The 15,741-nt window shown below is 32.7% G+C and overlaps 1 protein-coding gene across 2 annotated transcripts; it reads right to left on the bottom strand.

Moving 5' to 3' along the window:
• Positions 1-1,951: 1,951 nt before the first annotated feature.
• LOC128170008 (uncharacterized) lies at positions 1,952-9,797 on the bottom strand. Of its 2 annotated transcripts, none has more exons than XM_052836006.1 (4): positions 9,655-9,797; positions 6,749-6,924; positions 5,410-5,800; positions 1,952-4,435 (listed from the first exon to the last, which is right to left on the bottom strand). In XM_052836006.1, exons 1-4 carry the CDS (start codon positions 9,659-9,661, stop codon positions 2,649-2,651), a joined length of 2,361 nt encoding a protein of 786 aa, XP_052691966.1. In that variant the 5' UTR covers positions 9,662-9,797; the 3' UTR covers positions 1,952-2,648. The 2 variants fall into 2 exon arrangements, with proteins under 2 accessions (XP_052691966.1, XP_052691971.1); XM_052836011.1 differs by having other exon boundaries at positions 6,749-6,905; positions 9,655-9,770.
• Between the last annotated feature and the right edge of the window lie 5,944 nt (positions 9,798-15,741).

Raw genomic sequence — 15,741 nt, 5'->3', positions numbered from 1 at the left:
ATTGACAATAAAATAAATGAAACATATATACTCGCAATTGAAATTTACATGTATTTTATGTTACAATATAACTTGCATTAAACCAGCACATTTACATAATAATTGACATCCATATTCATGAGTTTGATTTCAAACATTAATTTGGTCATGAACAATTTTATTATTTTTTTTTTAAACAAGAAAGATTATTGCAAAAATGTTGAATGTGTAGTGCCTTTGTTTAAGTTACTGCCTATAGGAAGTACATGTACATGCTAAAAGTTTGAAGAGAAAATATCATATGTTAATATTTAATTATTGCTTTTGCTGACATAAATGGAAGAAATGTGTCTAGTGAAAACGCTGCTAAACATTTATGTTGTGTTATATCTTGATTGATCGAAGAAAATAGACAAACTGTATGATGATAAATAGGCAATTGTATATGCATGCTTCAAAAACTGTAAAGATTATTTCACAAAACCTATCAAAAGTGGACCTAATTCATGCATTTTCAACCTTTTTCGGTTTGAGGTATATCGCATGAATATTACAATAATATTTTTGTCTGATTTTTTTACGTATTTAACCTCTGATTTGTAAAACTAGTAAGTGACCCGCCATATACTAATTAAAGCGGTGATATGTCATAAGAACTACTGTCAAGGTCGCTACTTCAAAGATTGAAATATTTTGTGATAAAGATCTGTTTTCTTTCATTATATTCTTTCTGTTGATACCAAACAATTAATTATAATCATGCGCTTTACAAAATTTGCAACTCAATTGTAAAAAGAGACACGGAGTACCCCATATGACTGGCTATGTAGTTTTCCCCTTCATCATATAATTATCCATTGAATCAGCTTCCAATTGGCTTTGGACCAGCAATTTTTCCTAATTCATCTGGTTTTATATTTAAGGTAAATGGACAAAAATGTAAAAGTCAATTCATCTAATCTAATCATTATTTTTTTTATCAGACTTTTTAAATATATCTATCTTTATTTTATCATATTTTATTTAGACATAAAACACAACAAAATATCTGTATTCTTGTTTTATCGTTAAGGCACTGATAAAACACAGGTAAAAATCCAGGTAAAAGCTTTGACCGAAAGCAGACTATAATTGCTATCACAACACACATCACACCTATTGTTCTATACCCAATTATCAAATGTGTGCAAAACGGGAACACACCATTTTAACAGTACGCCAAATCCGTTCAAATTGTTTGAAATGTTTTGTATATATCATTCAAACGGATTTAGCTTTTAAGTCAAACTATCAAATTTGACATATGTGACCCACCTTAAAATCACACACTCACCAAAACAATTGATTAATCTCAGATTTTTTTTAGTTTGTAGATTTAGTTAACCATTAGATGCTTTTGTGGAAACATCTTTTTTGCTAATCCCCTTTCATTCTTTATAATGTTTATAATATTGTATAAGCAAAACGAATGTAAATTGGTATACATATCAAATGTATATTAATTTTGGGATGAACGAGTATACTACTTTTTTCAAAGTCAAACTCGAGTTCAATAACATTTTGTTCAATATTTTTACTTATTTGTCATAAATTGAATTATGGCAAAACGGATATATTTTTAATGAGGTTTTTTTTATCTATCCAATGTAAGTGCAGTAAGTGTTTTTCCAAACACTATTAAATCATCATAAAATTACACTTGTGCGAGATTAAAAACCTATTAGAGTATGAGTAAAAACTCTCCAAAACTTCTTCAAAGTTCAAGTTTCTGAGAATACTGTGAAACAATCAACATGCAATATAAAATAAAATTTGGTATTCAAACAATCACATCGGAGTTTTCTCATAGATATTAATTAATGTTAATGATTATTTAAACACAGACCCATTTCAAATTTTCCAATGCTATTCATAATTGGTGCTAATTTTCCCTACTTTCATCGACACAACCCAAAATAAAGACAAACGCCAATATGTGTAATAATTTAATTTTTTTGTCTTTGCAAATAGGACGGAACATTCTCTTTGGTGCTGTTATTTAATTCGTTATTACAGTTACAATGAAGCGCATTGAAGTGGTAAAAATGTTCGTTTGAATGGATTATTCTAAACTTTGTATCGAACATCAATTGTTACATAAGACACGCCCATTTCTTTTATAACAAGGAAAACAGTATTCGTAACAATGCTTTCGGAACCGCTCATCTTCTAAACAACACAAGCAGGGCTGCGGACCGAAATGTGGACACAAACTGAATCCCGATATTTTCTCCGTATATGTTTTCCATGCCCCGCGCATATCCCAGTCCCCTCAACGAGCTGCGAACACAGCAACAAATGCAGAAGATCGAAGAAGACGAAGAATTTTTCTGCATTTGTTGCTGTGTTCGCAGCTTGTTGAGGGGACTGGGGTATGCGCAGGGCCTGCTTGTGTTGTTTAGAAGATGAGCTGTTCCGAAAGCATTGTTACGAATACTGTTTTCCTCGTTATAGAAGAAATTGGCGCGTCTTATGTAGCAATTGACGTTCGATACAAAGTTTAGGACATTCCATTCTAACGAAAATTGTTACCACTTCAATGCGCTTCATTGTATTCAAAAATCCATTTTCCACATAAAGATTTAGCTCGTTTACATTTCTCTCGTTGCTAAAATAATCTCGTACATCCATCACGAAATTCTATTGCTAAAAAACACGTTGCGGTTCTGGGGAAACGCTGTCCTTCTCAAAGAGTTTAGCACACCCCGCTGGCGAGGTAAAAGTCTCGAGTTAGCGTCATTCTGAACACCTCGGAATTGACTGTTCATAGATACCGTTCTGGACCGTGATACGGGTAACGATTGTCGGGCACCTGTTCTCTGGTTAACAAATGTCCTTCTTACAGGGGATGTATTAACAGAACGTTGTTGTTGAAATGCTCTTTGAAAGGGTTGTCTTTGTATTGTATTGAAGTTCTGAAAACGTCCATTTTGAACATTCTGACGGTTGGCACTTAAGTTAGCGACTCGTCTTTGAGAATTTACGGGCGTCACTGGTCTTGATTGTGGTAACCAAGCTTGCCTTCTTGATGTTAAGAAATTATTTCTATTTCTTCTTAAACTCATAAGATTGTTTCTATTATTGGCCTGGGCTTGATGGTTTGCCCCGAATGAGTTTCCGCCCCGATTTTGTAAGTCGGATGTTGAGATGGTTCTCATACTTAAACCTCCATTAGAATCACCGTTTCTGTTATTTCTCAGTATTCTGTCTCGTGTCCGAAGGAGACTATTCACCTGTTGTGCTCGGTTGCGAAGTGAGGTTCTCGTTCCTTGTTCATTTTGTCCTCTGTTTCTGGAACTTCTATTCAAACTATTTGGTAATGTTCTTTGAGAGGATAAATTAGAAGGTTGTGCACGAGATCTAGAGGGTGGTGTTATAAGTAACACATTATTTGCAGGCCTTCTGTTATTTATTTCCCGAGGGCGTATATTTTGAGCTTCCACCATTTTCGGTCTTTCTGTCGGTGAAACAACAGTTAATGGCGCCATGCGTGCTCTTGGTGAAAACAAGAACATGTTTCGATTGATTGGATTAATCGCTTCTAAATGTTTGTTTCCGTTTCTTGATTGTTGTTGTTTACCTACACCTAATTGCTTTGTGATGTCATTATTAACCAATCCAGCACGCATATTTTTAATGGTTTGAAGCCTCATGAATATTTCTCTTGCCTTTGCTTTAGAAATATTGTACGGATTTTTGCTGCTTTGAGTATTTTTAACAGATCGCTGTTTTGCTATGTTTCTTGGCACATTTGGCGAACCACTTTTGTCAATAGCACGGTTAAACAGTGATTGCCTTTTGGTTTCAGGTGCAATTTCTTTTAAACTTGGTAAAAAACCATTTCCGGTGTTAAGCGGACTTCTCTCCATATTGTGGAAGTTTTTATTATTGGGTTTGTTTAAAGGCGTTTTCTGATCGAAGTGGTGAATAATTCTTGGTGTAGGTTTCGCATTCTGTATCAAAACAGGCTCATAGTTATGTTTTATGGGAACACGAAATTTGCGTTCCTGGTTTATTTGTCGATTAGGAATGTACTCCTCTATAACACCCTTTGTTTGAACAATTTCGTTGTTTATAAAATGCTTTTCTCCTTTAACAAAGTTATCAATATGATCTTTTATAAAAATCTCCTCACTAAATTGTGTTGGCTCTGCGCTTCCATATATTTCCGGGGAATTCTCTATTATGATATCACTTGTTCCGCCGCTGGAAGACGCAACGATTCTATTCTCTTCAAGACTGTTATAAAGGAAAACTTCTTCACTTCCATGTGAGTTTGAATCACTGTACAAAACTATTTCTCTGGAAGCGCTTGACGAGTCTCCTTCGATCCGAATATCGGCACAATTTCGGAACTCCTCTTGCAGACCACAACCAAGACAACTTCGCCCGTCTGGATCGGTACCCCAGCTGTTTCCTGAAGGAGAAAAAAACCCTGATTTTTTCTGAAAAACATGAGTATTTTCCGACGCTAACTAAGTTTCTTGGGGGAAAATCTAGGAATTTAATTTGTTGAGTGCTTTAATTAACTGACCCTATCACACTGACAGAGAAATTTTGCTTTAACAATTATGAAAGCCAAGTCTAGTATAGTTCATGCTACATGTATATATCAACGGTATAGTTGCCGACAGCCAGAAAGTTTTGTTTTCAAAGCGACACATGTCCACCTATTGGTGTGTATTTATCTTTTGTATAGAGAACACGGCTTTTAAGATTTGAATGATTTCACTGAGCAAGAATTCATACAAAATATTCTTTTTAATTTTAACTTGAAGGAAATGAGCCATGTTACTGAAACAAATTTCCAGTGATACGTTATTTAACTGTGGCTCATTTAAAACAAATGCTCTTGTGTTTAAGGAGGCTTGATGGTGAACAAATTAACCCTCAGATCTACCTAATATTTAAGATATGATTTTTTAGCTACATGTATAAACTATTATTAAGAAAAGAAAAAATCCGCATATTTTACCTTTTACTTTTGGGGTATTTTTCTATATTTTTCTATAGAGCTCTCCTTCTGAAGGAGATCAATAAACTCAAAAATGGCCAAGACCATCGAAACCCTTTTAATTAAAACAATATCTACCTAAAAATTGACATGTAGGTGTTTTGACAATGTGTTGAGCTATTTTCAGAGTAAATCATTCGTACATGTATGTTGATTAAAAAAATCTTTTCATTTCGAAATAGCAGAGAAAAATTCAATTAACGCTTACTTAATACATATTATGATATCCGAGAGTTTGACTTTATGTACCTTGATAAGATTAAAAAAGATTTATAAAAAAAACCCAAAAAACAAATCCCAGTTCCACTTTTAAACTCACAAGGTTATCAAGTATACGTGCTGCTGCAAATGAATAACAAACAAAATTTCATATATACCTGTTTTGTATCGCCAATTTAGAACACATTGAGAACATCTCATTCCCGCGGGTATTTCTAAATGTAGATTATAGATATCTATTCCCTGGTGTTTTTCTGGGTAATATCTTGTGTAACCGCTCTTTTCATCTCCTTCTTTGATGTGAAGCAGATTTCGATCCAAACACTCCTGGGTTACCGGAACGTTTGGTCTGTTATGGGGACAGATTCGAAACTCGAAAAAACCCTTGTGATGGGTGGTCAGCTTCACTGTGACTGGTATGTATTCTGTCCCTGCCGGGTATGTTTCTGCAAAGACTCCCTGGGCGTACAGACCCCCTGCCTCGTTTTCCTTTCTTCCCAAGTAGGGATCCCCACAGACTCCGCATTTCCCGCCAGATTTAACCAGCCCCTTTGAAATAGACGAATCTTAAACTTATGCTAAGTGCGCTAGCAAAGTACGATCATTTATTTTAAAGATGCATTTTCATAGTAAATATTATTTCATTTGCAAGAAAACATGTGTTTTCAAAAAGTTTAAATTGGGGGATCAAGAAATAGAACATTTTTGAAGGAGAATTTGACGTTGAAATTTCTTGTGTCTATATAATAACTAACTTACAAAATCTACAATAACATAGATAGTCTATAGTGTCATCAATTTATGAACACTGATATTTAAAAGTTAAACACATTGCTAAATATGTTTTCTTTTACCCATAAAACCTTTCATACCACATGTTTAATAAGGTACATGTATAGCAAGTTATGGAAAGCATGTCACAAATTGTAATCTAGAATAGCATCTGAGAGTAAATTGTAGATATTGAAATTAAAGTATAAAGTTGATCAAAACATTTTGTTTACTTCACAACAATTGGAGTATAAAATATCAGCAATACAAATCAAGACTGCCCACTTCTCATGCTAAGTTTCAATGTTCATACCCATGCAGAGGAAATAGAAATCAGAGAACAAGAGAATCATTTAATAAATCAATTAATACATTGTCAATATTAATCAAAATTAATTTCTACAGTCGGGACCAAAAATAATAAATAATTATTTCTTCTAATTTATTTAAAATTATATTCTTTAGTGGTTCCCCCGCCCCTTCCCCTCATTTCTATTTATTTTTAGAAAATATATAACGATAATTTAAAAAAAAAAAAACCTCTAAGATTTAAATTTTAAATAAAACATTTATTCATTGACCATGCAGAAGTCACCATAATATCCATTAGCAGTATATGATGAATGGAAAATTTAAACTAATATTTTTACAACCATAATTAAGATTTAGCACCTTTTGTTCGCAATACTGGTCTACACATGGGCCCACGTATAGCTTGTAAATTACCTGTCTTCCTCCACAGTAAAGTGAATTGTCATTGTAATTCTTAGGTGTGTTGAAACCATGCCTCCATAGGGATGAGCGCTGAGGCGGCCAGTCCAAGTAACCGTGTGACACCACGTGACCGAAAAGGATGACAAAGAGGCCAATTGTGAGAATCATCCTGTGAACAATATGACTCTCTGTTAATAGAAAGGAAACAATATTAAGTCCAGTTTGTAATAACTGTTAATTAAAAGGAAATAATCATAAGTCCGGTTTTGAGCCACTGTTAAATAAAGGAAATGTTACTCCAGTTAAATTCGAACACGTATAATATAATATATATATATATATATATATATATATATATATATATATATATATATATATATATATATATATATATATATATATATATATATATATATATATTGACGAATACGCATTGTCTTACAAAATTTATTTTACTTTGCTGTAAAAAAACGCATTTCTCCGAAACATTACCTACTTTAGCGGTGTTTTCTTGCAATATGACTTATACTAATACATGTATTATTTACTTGGTTTGTAAACAGATTTGAAAGGTACTAGTATGTTTATTACATTGGATATGTCTGCGTCTTTTAGGTGCTGATTTCTCGCCTGGACGTCACTTCCCTTCTAAAAAAGGAAACTAAACCGAGGCGTTGACAGGGTCCACGAACCGTGTCTCCCAGTGTTAGGGTTTACCCACGCCCGTAAGCGCGGACCAAATCATGATCGGTAATAAAAACGATATTAATCCAATAATGCATGACGAAACAGTTACTCTTAGAAGGACGGGATTGGTCGAACGATATGAAAAAAAGTGTTAGAAACATTTCAATACACCCACATTATTAACACTCTTACAAACAGAAATCTTTGAATGGATTAACGTCATCTTCAATCCACTCTACAATTCATTTTCATTCTAGTTTACATGTACATTCATGAACAAATATCTTTTTCTTTTCATTTTCTTTTTTCTGCTTTGATTATTCTCGAGAGAAATGAGTCACAGTTTGTCTTATAAGGAAAATAAATGTGTGTCAAAAAACGTGTCCACTTAAAAAAAAACACGAAACGCGGGGTGATTCGAAATACCCCAAATGACTGCTCCAGGAGTACTTGATTACAATGAATTTAAAATAAAACAACCCAGTGGGAAATTTTATGATACTTTTTGGGGGCAAAATTTCAGGCTTTTTTCCTTTACACAATAGGTTTGTCTGTTCCTCAGCTACTTTAGTTTAATATTTAAGATACTATGACGAAACAGTTGTTGTCAAACATGCGATTTTCAAGGTAAAAAACAAGCTTATTAGCTATGACATCAATGGTTTATCTTTTGAAAGATTATTTTGGATACAGATCAGAATCAAGGGATGTCACAACTGTTGTCGTGTTGATATGAAAAAATTTCAAAGGAGTAACTTTTTAATGATGGCGAAACGCACTTTAATTTTCTGAAGAATTCATTAACAGGAAGTAAATATCAATATCCTGAGCCAAGCGTTTGAACAGATCTTGGAGATGTTTGCTATCATGCATGTGTTTTGTTTTTTATTAATCAAGAATAGAGACTAAAAAGAATTCAACTGATCCTGTGCCCTTTCGAATTCCCCTTTCATTTTTAAGTTATGGTTTGAATACGCTTTTCAGTGCTCTACTTGAACGTCATTTCTTTACTTTGCCCTGCATGAATATTTTTTATTGGCCAACTTGAATGTCTTTTATTTAATTTTAAAATTACTTAAGTGTCTCTTTTCACATTGCCCTACTCGAATGCGTCTTTTAGTTGTCCCACTTCAATGTCTCTTTCTGCAATGCCCTACTTGATTGAATGTCTCTTTTTACATTGCCCTACGTCACTAGAAATAGACTTCTATGTTTAGAAAAATAGCTCACAAAAACAGCAATTAGATAAACAAACGAAAGACTTATCAAAAAGGCCTAAATAACTTTTGAATAATTATACCATCACTTCAGTTATATAATATCGTAAGAATTACAATGTATTCGTAGACAACTGTTGATCAAAGGTTAAGAGATCATTTTTCATATAAAAAAAAATGGCGTAATAATATTTTGGAATGTTTTTACCAAGGGAGTTAAATATACAGAATTTAAAAAACAAGTTTTGAATGTAAACGCTACGAGTAAAAATTAGAAATACGGATCATCATCTTCCTGTTGCCGTAGGAAGGAGGAGTAGTGTTCAAAGGAGGTAACGTCATTGTAACTTGTGTACATGTAACAAAATTGGCGATAAAGTTCATTTTATTTTAGAATATAAAGCATTTTGTAATTTAATCAGTTTTTCGCTTAAGGTTACTGTTTTCCCACCCAATGCTAAATGTTTTTGTAAAATTATGACTACCAATAACTACGAGATATTAAAAAACGTGTACGTTTATTACAAATATTTATCAAATTGTTTGTTCACCCCAATTACGTTCTATTTGACCTTAACAATGATATTTAATTTCGTTATTTTTATGCCTCACGTATACCATTCTATGCTTTCGAGTATATATAAACTAAAATTAAACCGAACTAGACAATGCCATTATGTTTTAATGCTCTCTACGAGTACAACATTACCAATGGATGGCCTTTATGATCGACTTTTTTAAATGTTTGTTTAATCCTAACGAATCAATGACGTACGATTTTTATATGATTTTCCAACAGTTCCAAAGTAGACAAAACGCTTCTGAAATTGGTTAATATTGCAGACATTGAAATTTTAAATAATAAAATATATTTCTTTATCAATTTGCCTTATTTCAACATTTAAATATGTTCACTTTTCCGCAATAAAATTTTAAAAAAAAACAAACTATAATGACCTAAAAAAAGGTACGACTATTCATATTTCACTAGCTCGGCTGTTGAGCATTACTTACTTTCCATTATCTTTGTATAACCTCCATTTCCTCCATATTTAGCCCTTCCTCTCTCACCATTACAATACGGAGGTAAAAAGAAGAATTTCCAACCTCGCCGCTTATCCTTCACGCATGGATGACGATTCAATACTTACTGCGCTAACTTAATGACCAACTGCATTGTCCGTCATTGATAAAAACATAAACTTGACACATTTATAGATCGTATATGTGTCAAATATCGGAACGTCTAGATTAATAAGCTGTCCGTGGCCTGGCCATGTTCTGCATATTGCGTTACCTTTTAGAGGGATAGCTGCTCTCTCTCTCTCTCTCTCTCTCTCTCTCTCTCTCTCTCTCTCTCTCTCTCTCTCTCTCTCTCAGTTGTTCATTGTTCATTGCAATGGAAAAGAACAATATTATTTCTGTCCAATCCTTTGAATCTTAAATTATTGACATATGTTCCCGAAAAGAAAAAAAACAACACAAGTATTTATGAAGGTTTATATTTCATATTCCTTGATAAATCTTGACAAAATTTTATTATAGGCAGAATAATAATCTGCTAGCAGTTAAAAAAAAACACAACAGAAAAACCCATGTTCTAGTAACGTGATCTCTGGTCAGGATCATGTTAAATAAAAACTTTTTATATGGTAAGAAGAATTTTTGGTATTTTTAGAAGATCGTTATAATTGATGATACTATGTTCATCAAGCTGTTATCATTTTTGTTTATAGGTTTTATAGATGAATAATCAATTTATAAGATTTTGTTTGGTCATAATGCAAATTTGTTAGAATTAACATGAATGTGTCGGAAGGACAAAATAAAAGTTCATGACTGATGTTACATATATGTGTTTTTATGGAGAGAGAGAGAGAGAGAGAGAGAGAGAGAGAGAGAGAGAGAGAGAGCAGCTATCCCTCTAAAAGGTAACGCAATATGCAGATTGCTGATTGGTTGACAACTATGACACGTAATATACTTAAATGAATCACAACTGCCATATATATTGATAAGGAGATACGTAACATTTTATTATCATTCTTTAAATGGTAAAAATTTTAAAATCGGTTTGTCTCAAATAGTTATTTTTTAAAAAAAACTCTAAATTCAAAATATTTTATATAATTATATATTCAAAATCATATCATTGTTTCAAAGATTCAAGCTATATAAAATATTTCACGCATTATAAAAGTATTAAAAAGGTAAAATGTGTGAAAGTTCTTGGGGTTTTTTAATCTGTATCTTACACTTTCATCCATTACTCTACACTGTTACCTATGAAGATGATGAAAGTAAAACGTATCAAGTTTCAAATAGTTAAATAGTTCTTTTAAGTACTTTATACATGTATTACAATACTGAAGTGTCCTGTGGCTCATTATGACACATCCTACATATTGTTTTACAAGTTTTACGATATTACTAAAACCGATTTGGTTGGACTTTTCCGATCGCGTCGCGTTCAACTTTTTCAGCTAAGTCATACATAAACAATACCCGCACCTTAACCACAATTTTTTTTATTGGTGGATTCAGCTAACCGCTGATTGGCTGCTGGTTAACTAAGACTAAATTATGCACGTACAGAACAACAACATATCAGAGAATGGATCAGCTACTTGCAGCTGCAGCCAATCATAAAACGGAGCTTGTCACCGAGTTTTCGTAATGAAATCCGCCAAGGGTTTATGGGGAGCAAAGTGGACCGAAAACCCTTGGCTAGCGAAGATGAAAGCTACAGTGCATACAATACTTACATGTACAAAAAAACTTTACGGCAATTTGCCGCGTATAAAAATAACGCTATTTTGGAAAAAGATTTACATCATACCATACCACATTTTGTGCAAATAATCCATTTAAATAATTCTTCATTTAGTTTACTACTGTTAATAATTGTATTTTACTTGCCCCTAAACTTTCTCCTATTAAACAACCTTTAACCGTACTCGGAAAGCGGATCAAGAACTATATTTTTTATGTATGTAATATGGAGCTGGTGATCGGGGGTTCAGAGACAGGTAAAATAAAGAAAACTGCAATAAATGATTTGTGGATATTTTAGTTTATATATATTTACACCGAAAGTGATAGGGCAACAGAAGAGAAACAAATCGGACACTTGCCTAATGAAGACGCACATGTACAAACCCCCTTGCACTCTCCACTTCCGTCTCGTTCTTTCACACCATCGTTCAATTCTTTTATTGACTGTTGATTGGCGATCGAAAGGTGTAGAGATAGAGGAATTCATATCTATCACTTCGACTGGCAAGGTAGTAGGTAATACTTGTGCATTATATATTTACGGTATTTACATGAAATGAACGCTTACCACATGCAACTTTTAAATATTATATTTTTATATAACGCCATTAATTCTGTGGACCGTAGCTTGTGGCTATGGTTTAACGCCCGTTTACACAGAGAGAGAGAGAGAGAGAGAGAGAGAGAGAGAGAGAGAGTTTTGCACAGAATTTAAACATAGGGGATAGTCGATTTCGAATGAATAATATTGGGGGATATGAACTGTTCTGAGAAATCCTTCAGCTCTGGCATTGCATAAGCGTGTACTGATAACTCCGCCTTAGAAAAGGAGTTAACCAATCATAAAGTTTTCACAACGGCGGCGTGTAAAATTTATGCATGACGTAGCTGACAGAAATGATCATGACGCTATAGGAAAAGTCTAACCAAATCGGTTTTGATAATAATCAGGAAATTCACTATTCCGTTTCGTTTTCAGTGAATTAAGGGGAATGATACATCCCTCGTAAATTGTCAAATAAGTTCAAAGAGTTTATAACCTTTTAACTTATTTCACGTTTAACTCAACTATTGAAAATTAAACTTCATGCGCGGATCCAAATAAATTTTCCAAAAGGGGGGGGGGGGGGGGCGACAGCTATTAGAGTTTGTCGGGGGGGGGGGAGGGGGGTGAGGCATGAGGCAAATTTTTAATTTGGTAATTTTATGATGTGAATTTAAAGAAATTTAATTTTGCAGGTGGGGGATCCGGACACTCTGACCCACCCCTCTAGGTCCGCGCATGAATTTAACATTTATTTCTGCATGATTATTATTACTAAAACTGAGGGTAATTTTAGGGTGCACCTTTACCTTTAAAAATAGCATGTTCATTAAAAAATATGATGCACATTAAATGATATAATATTTATTATAGTACAACAACCATTTTTTAATTAGTTAATCTTACTTTAACTTTGCATGATCTACATCAAATCAAATAGAACCAACTTAAAGCCCTAAATTTTCAGCCTGGTTCTCCAAAAACAGCGTTGCCATTTCCTAGTGTTTTAGTACATGTCAAAAATTTATTATCATATTTTTTTAGCTCTATCATTTTTAAAAATTCAAAATCTATATAAAAATCAAAATATTAAGAGGGCTATAATTAAAGGAAGGACAAGCTTAATATACGTATACCAAACAGCATATGTAGATCATACTTGTATGCGTAAGAAAGTTCAACAAATACTTCAGTAATTTCCCGTTTCATAGTTGGAAGAATTTTACAACCCTCCCAACTGGTGGCCTATTCCCCCATCTTCTGCTTTCAGTTTGTATTATAAATAATTTACTTATAATGTGTTTGAATGCAAAGTTTACCTTGCATAATATTCTGCTCTACAAATTATATATATGTTGCAGTTGGTTTTAACATATGTTTCTTACAGTTACAGTATTTTGATTTTTGTTCTACTTGAATTATTGGTATACTAGATATAATGTACATCAAGGTTTATATGTTTTGATCAGGATATAATCATATTCTGATCAATAAAATTTTCAACACATTTGTGAGTTTGTTTGATGTGTAGGTAGGAGAATGAGGAGGCATAACATATTTTAAAAATGTTTAGCATTCTTTAGCTTTAAAAAATGTACTACACTATAGTCGCATAACCTTATTAAAAAGTTGTGACTTGTTGATTTATAAAATACACAAATTCCGGTTGCTAAGTAAACGCACCCGTCATCGGAAGTATTAATTTCAAGATTAATTTTTGAGAGGAAATCTACATTTAAAAAATCTTTAATATTTCACACATCCATGGAAGTAATTAATTAGGTTTGAGCCCACACTTACCTTAACTTTCTCGTAGGAGATCTTTCGATCAGAAATGATTTTTTTAAAAGTTTAATCAAACATAAACTTGGCTATCATCATGGCATTATAAAACGGTCTTTAGAATCAAATGCAACTTGAATATTTATGTATATCTTCAAAATTCTCTTTTATGAACTCAGCCGAAAGCAAGCAATGCTGAAGTTCCCATTATCTGAATGAGAATAATAGTTATACATGCATAACAATTTCAACGCTTGGGAACGCATGGTTTATTGGCAAGTCGTAAATTGAATGTGCGCAACAGATATGTGTAGGTAATGCATAAATTCATGCACAATACACGAGCGTTTGTCATATCAAGTCGTATGTCGACAACCTACTGAGAAAATGTTTGGCATCGACGGCGCAACTTTTGTCTAATCTGTTGGTAACCTAGATCTAACTTATTTAGATCGGCAAAGGATGTTGACGGAGTGAACATGTTAATGGACGTTAAGTTCATTAGCTTGATAATCTACGGATGGACTTATTAACGCATTTAAACAATAAAGAACGGATTAAAGGTGTTAATATTTTACACGTAGTTATTTACAAGCTACATTTTGTAGCTGGGGTTTAATTATCATGTACCAATATATACATGTCATATGGTCAATACTTACAATGTCCGCTACATTTGATAAACAAGTAAATATAAAGCAATACATGTACGAGATATATATTTGAGAATAGTTTTATTTTGCTGCCAAGCTTGGTATTACGATGATTCTATTTGCAACTTAAAGTAAGTAAGACGAAGTCAAGTCGTTAAATTTTATCCAAATAAAATATGTACAATGGACTATTCATCTTCCCAAGTCAATGGTTTCTGATCTGATCGCTACTTACAAAGATCAGAAATTCTTGACTTTGGAAGATGTGAAGTATATTATAAAACAAACCAATTTTTGTACAGTACGATACTGTATGTAATTTTTCTTTAATCACAGCTTCTAAATAGCCTTTTACAAAAAAAAAGACTAACAGAAGTTTGTAGTCCATATTTTTGTTGGTCTTTTAAGTAGTTAATTACAATTCTGCACTGAAAATTTCCGATAATTATGAAAATCGCAGCCCATATTGCTTTAACAACTTCTGAGAAATATTTTCTTTTTTTTAAAGTACCCAATTGGGTATGGCTTATGTATGGTACGAATGTTCAACTTAAGGGTGTCCAATATATTAACCATCGAATCTACCTTAAATGTTTATCTTCTTTGTAATAATTATCATTCAGTAAAGACATTTTTTTTTATTATTTTCCGATAAATTTATACAGAGATCTTCTTCACAAGTAAATTAATATTGTCCAGAAAAACAGACACGACCATCAATTCATCTTGAGTGACTAAAGGTCACAAAGAGTTCTTTCGTAATGTATCTAAAATATGGAAGAACATGATTTCTTGATTTCTTTTGTGTTTCTCTACATTGAAGAATGTCAACGGGACTCCCTATTTTACGACATATATATATATATATATATATATATATATATATATATATATATATATATATATATATATATATATATATATAGAGAGAGAGAGAGAGAGAATTTTAAAAATGAAAGACAACACAGAGTAAAACGTTTTACTCTGTGTTGTCTTTCATTTTAAAATCTTTCATTTTTAAAATCTTTCATTTTTAAAATTTTCTTTATATAAAACCGGACACTGTGATATTTTTTGGATTTAACTATATATATATATATATATATATATATATATATATATATATATATATATATGTCACTGAAGAAGATTGCGATTTTCTTCGTCAAACTAACTTCCTGCACAAGAAATGAGCTTTCTTAACACACAATGACTAGTCATCAAAATGAACTGTGGCTACCATTGCCGAACAAATTAAATGTACTTAAGTTGGTTTTAGACATAAAGACTTATTTTCACTTCCTTGTTATTTCCCTTGGCCGCCATCTTGTGGGTTAAGTCAGTGTA

The sequence above is a fragment of the Crassostrea angulata genome, chromosome 1 (assembly GCF_025612915.1).
Source record: "Crassostrea angulata isolate pt1a10 chromosome 1, ASM2561291v2, whole genome shotgun sequence".
NCBI classification, from domain to species: Eukaryota; Metazoa; Mollusca; class Bivalvia; order Ostreida; family Ostreidae; genus Magallana; species Magallana angulata.
The sequence above is the reverse complement of the archived record's forward strand: the minus strand, read 5'-3'. Positions and strand labels throughout refer to the sequence as shown.

What these genes read in the sequence shown, in the direction of transcription:
- LOC128170008 (XM_052836006.1), bottom strand. An exon ending in TTTACTGTGGAGGAAGACAG is followed by an intron (nt 5,801 to 6,748) that starts GTAATTTACAAG and finishes TCTATTTCAAAG; the next exon opens with GGGCTGGTTAAATCTGGCGG. An exon ending in AAATTGGCGATACAAAACAG is followed by an intron (nt 4,436 to 5,409) that starts GTATATATGAAA and finishes TTTCTCCTTCAG; the next exon opens with GAAACAGCTGGGGTACCGAT.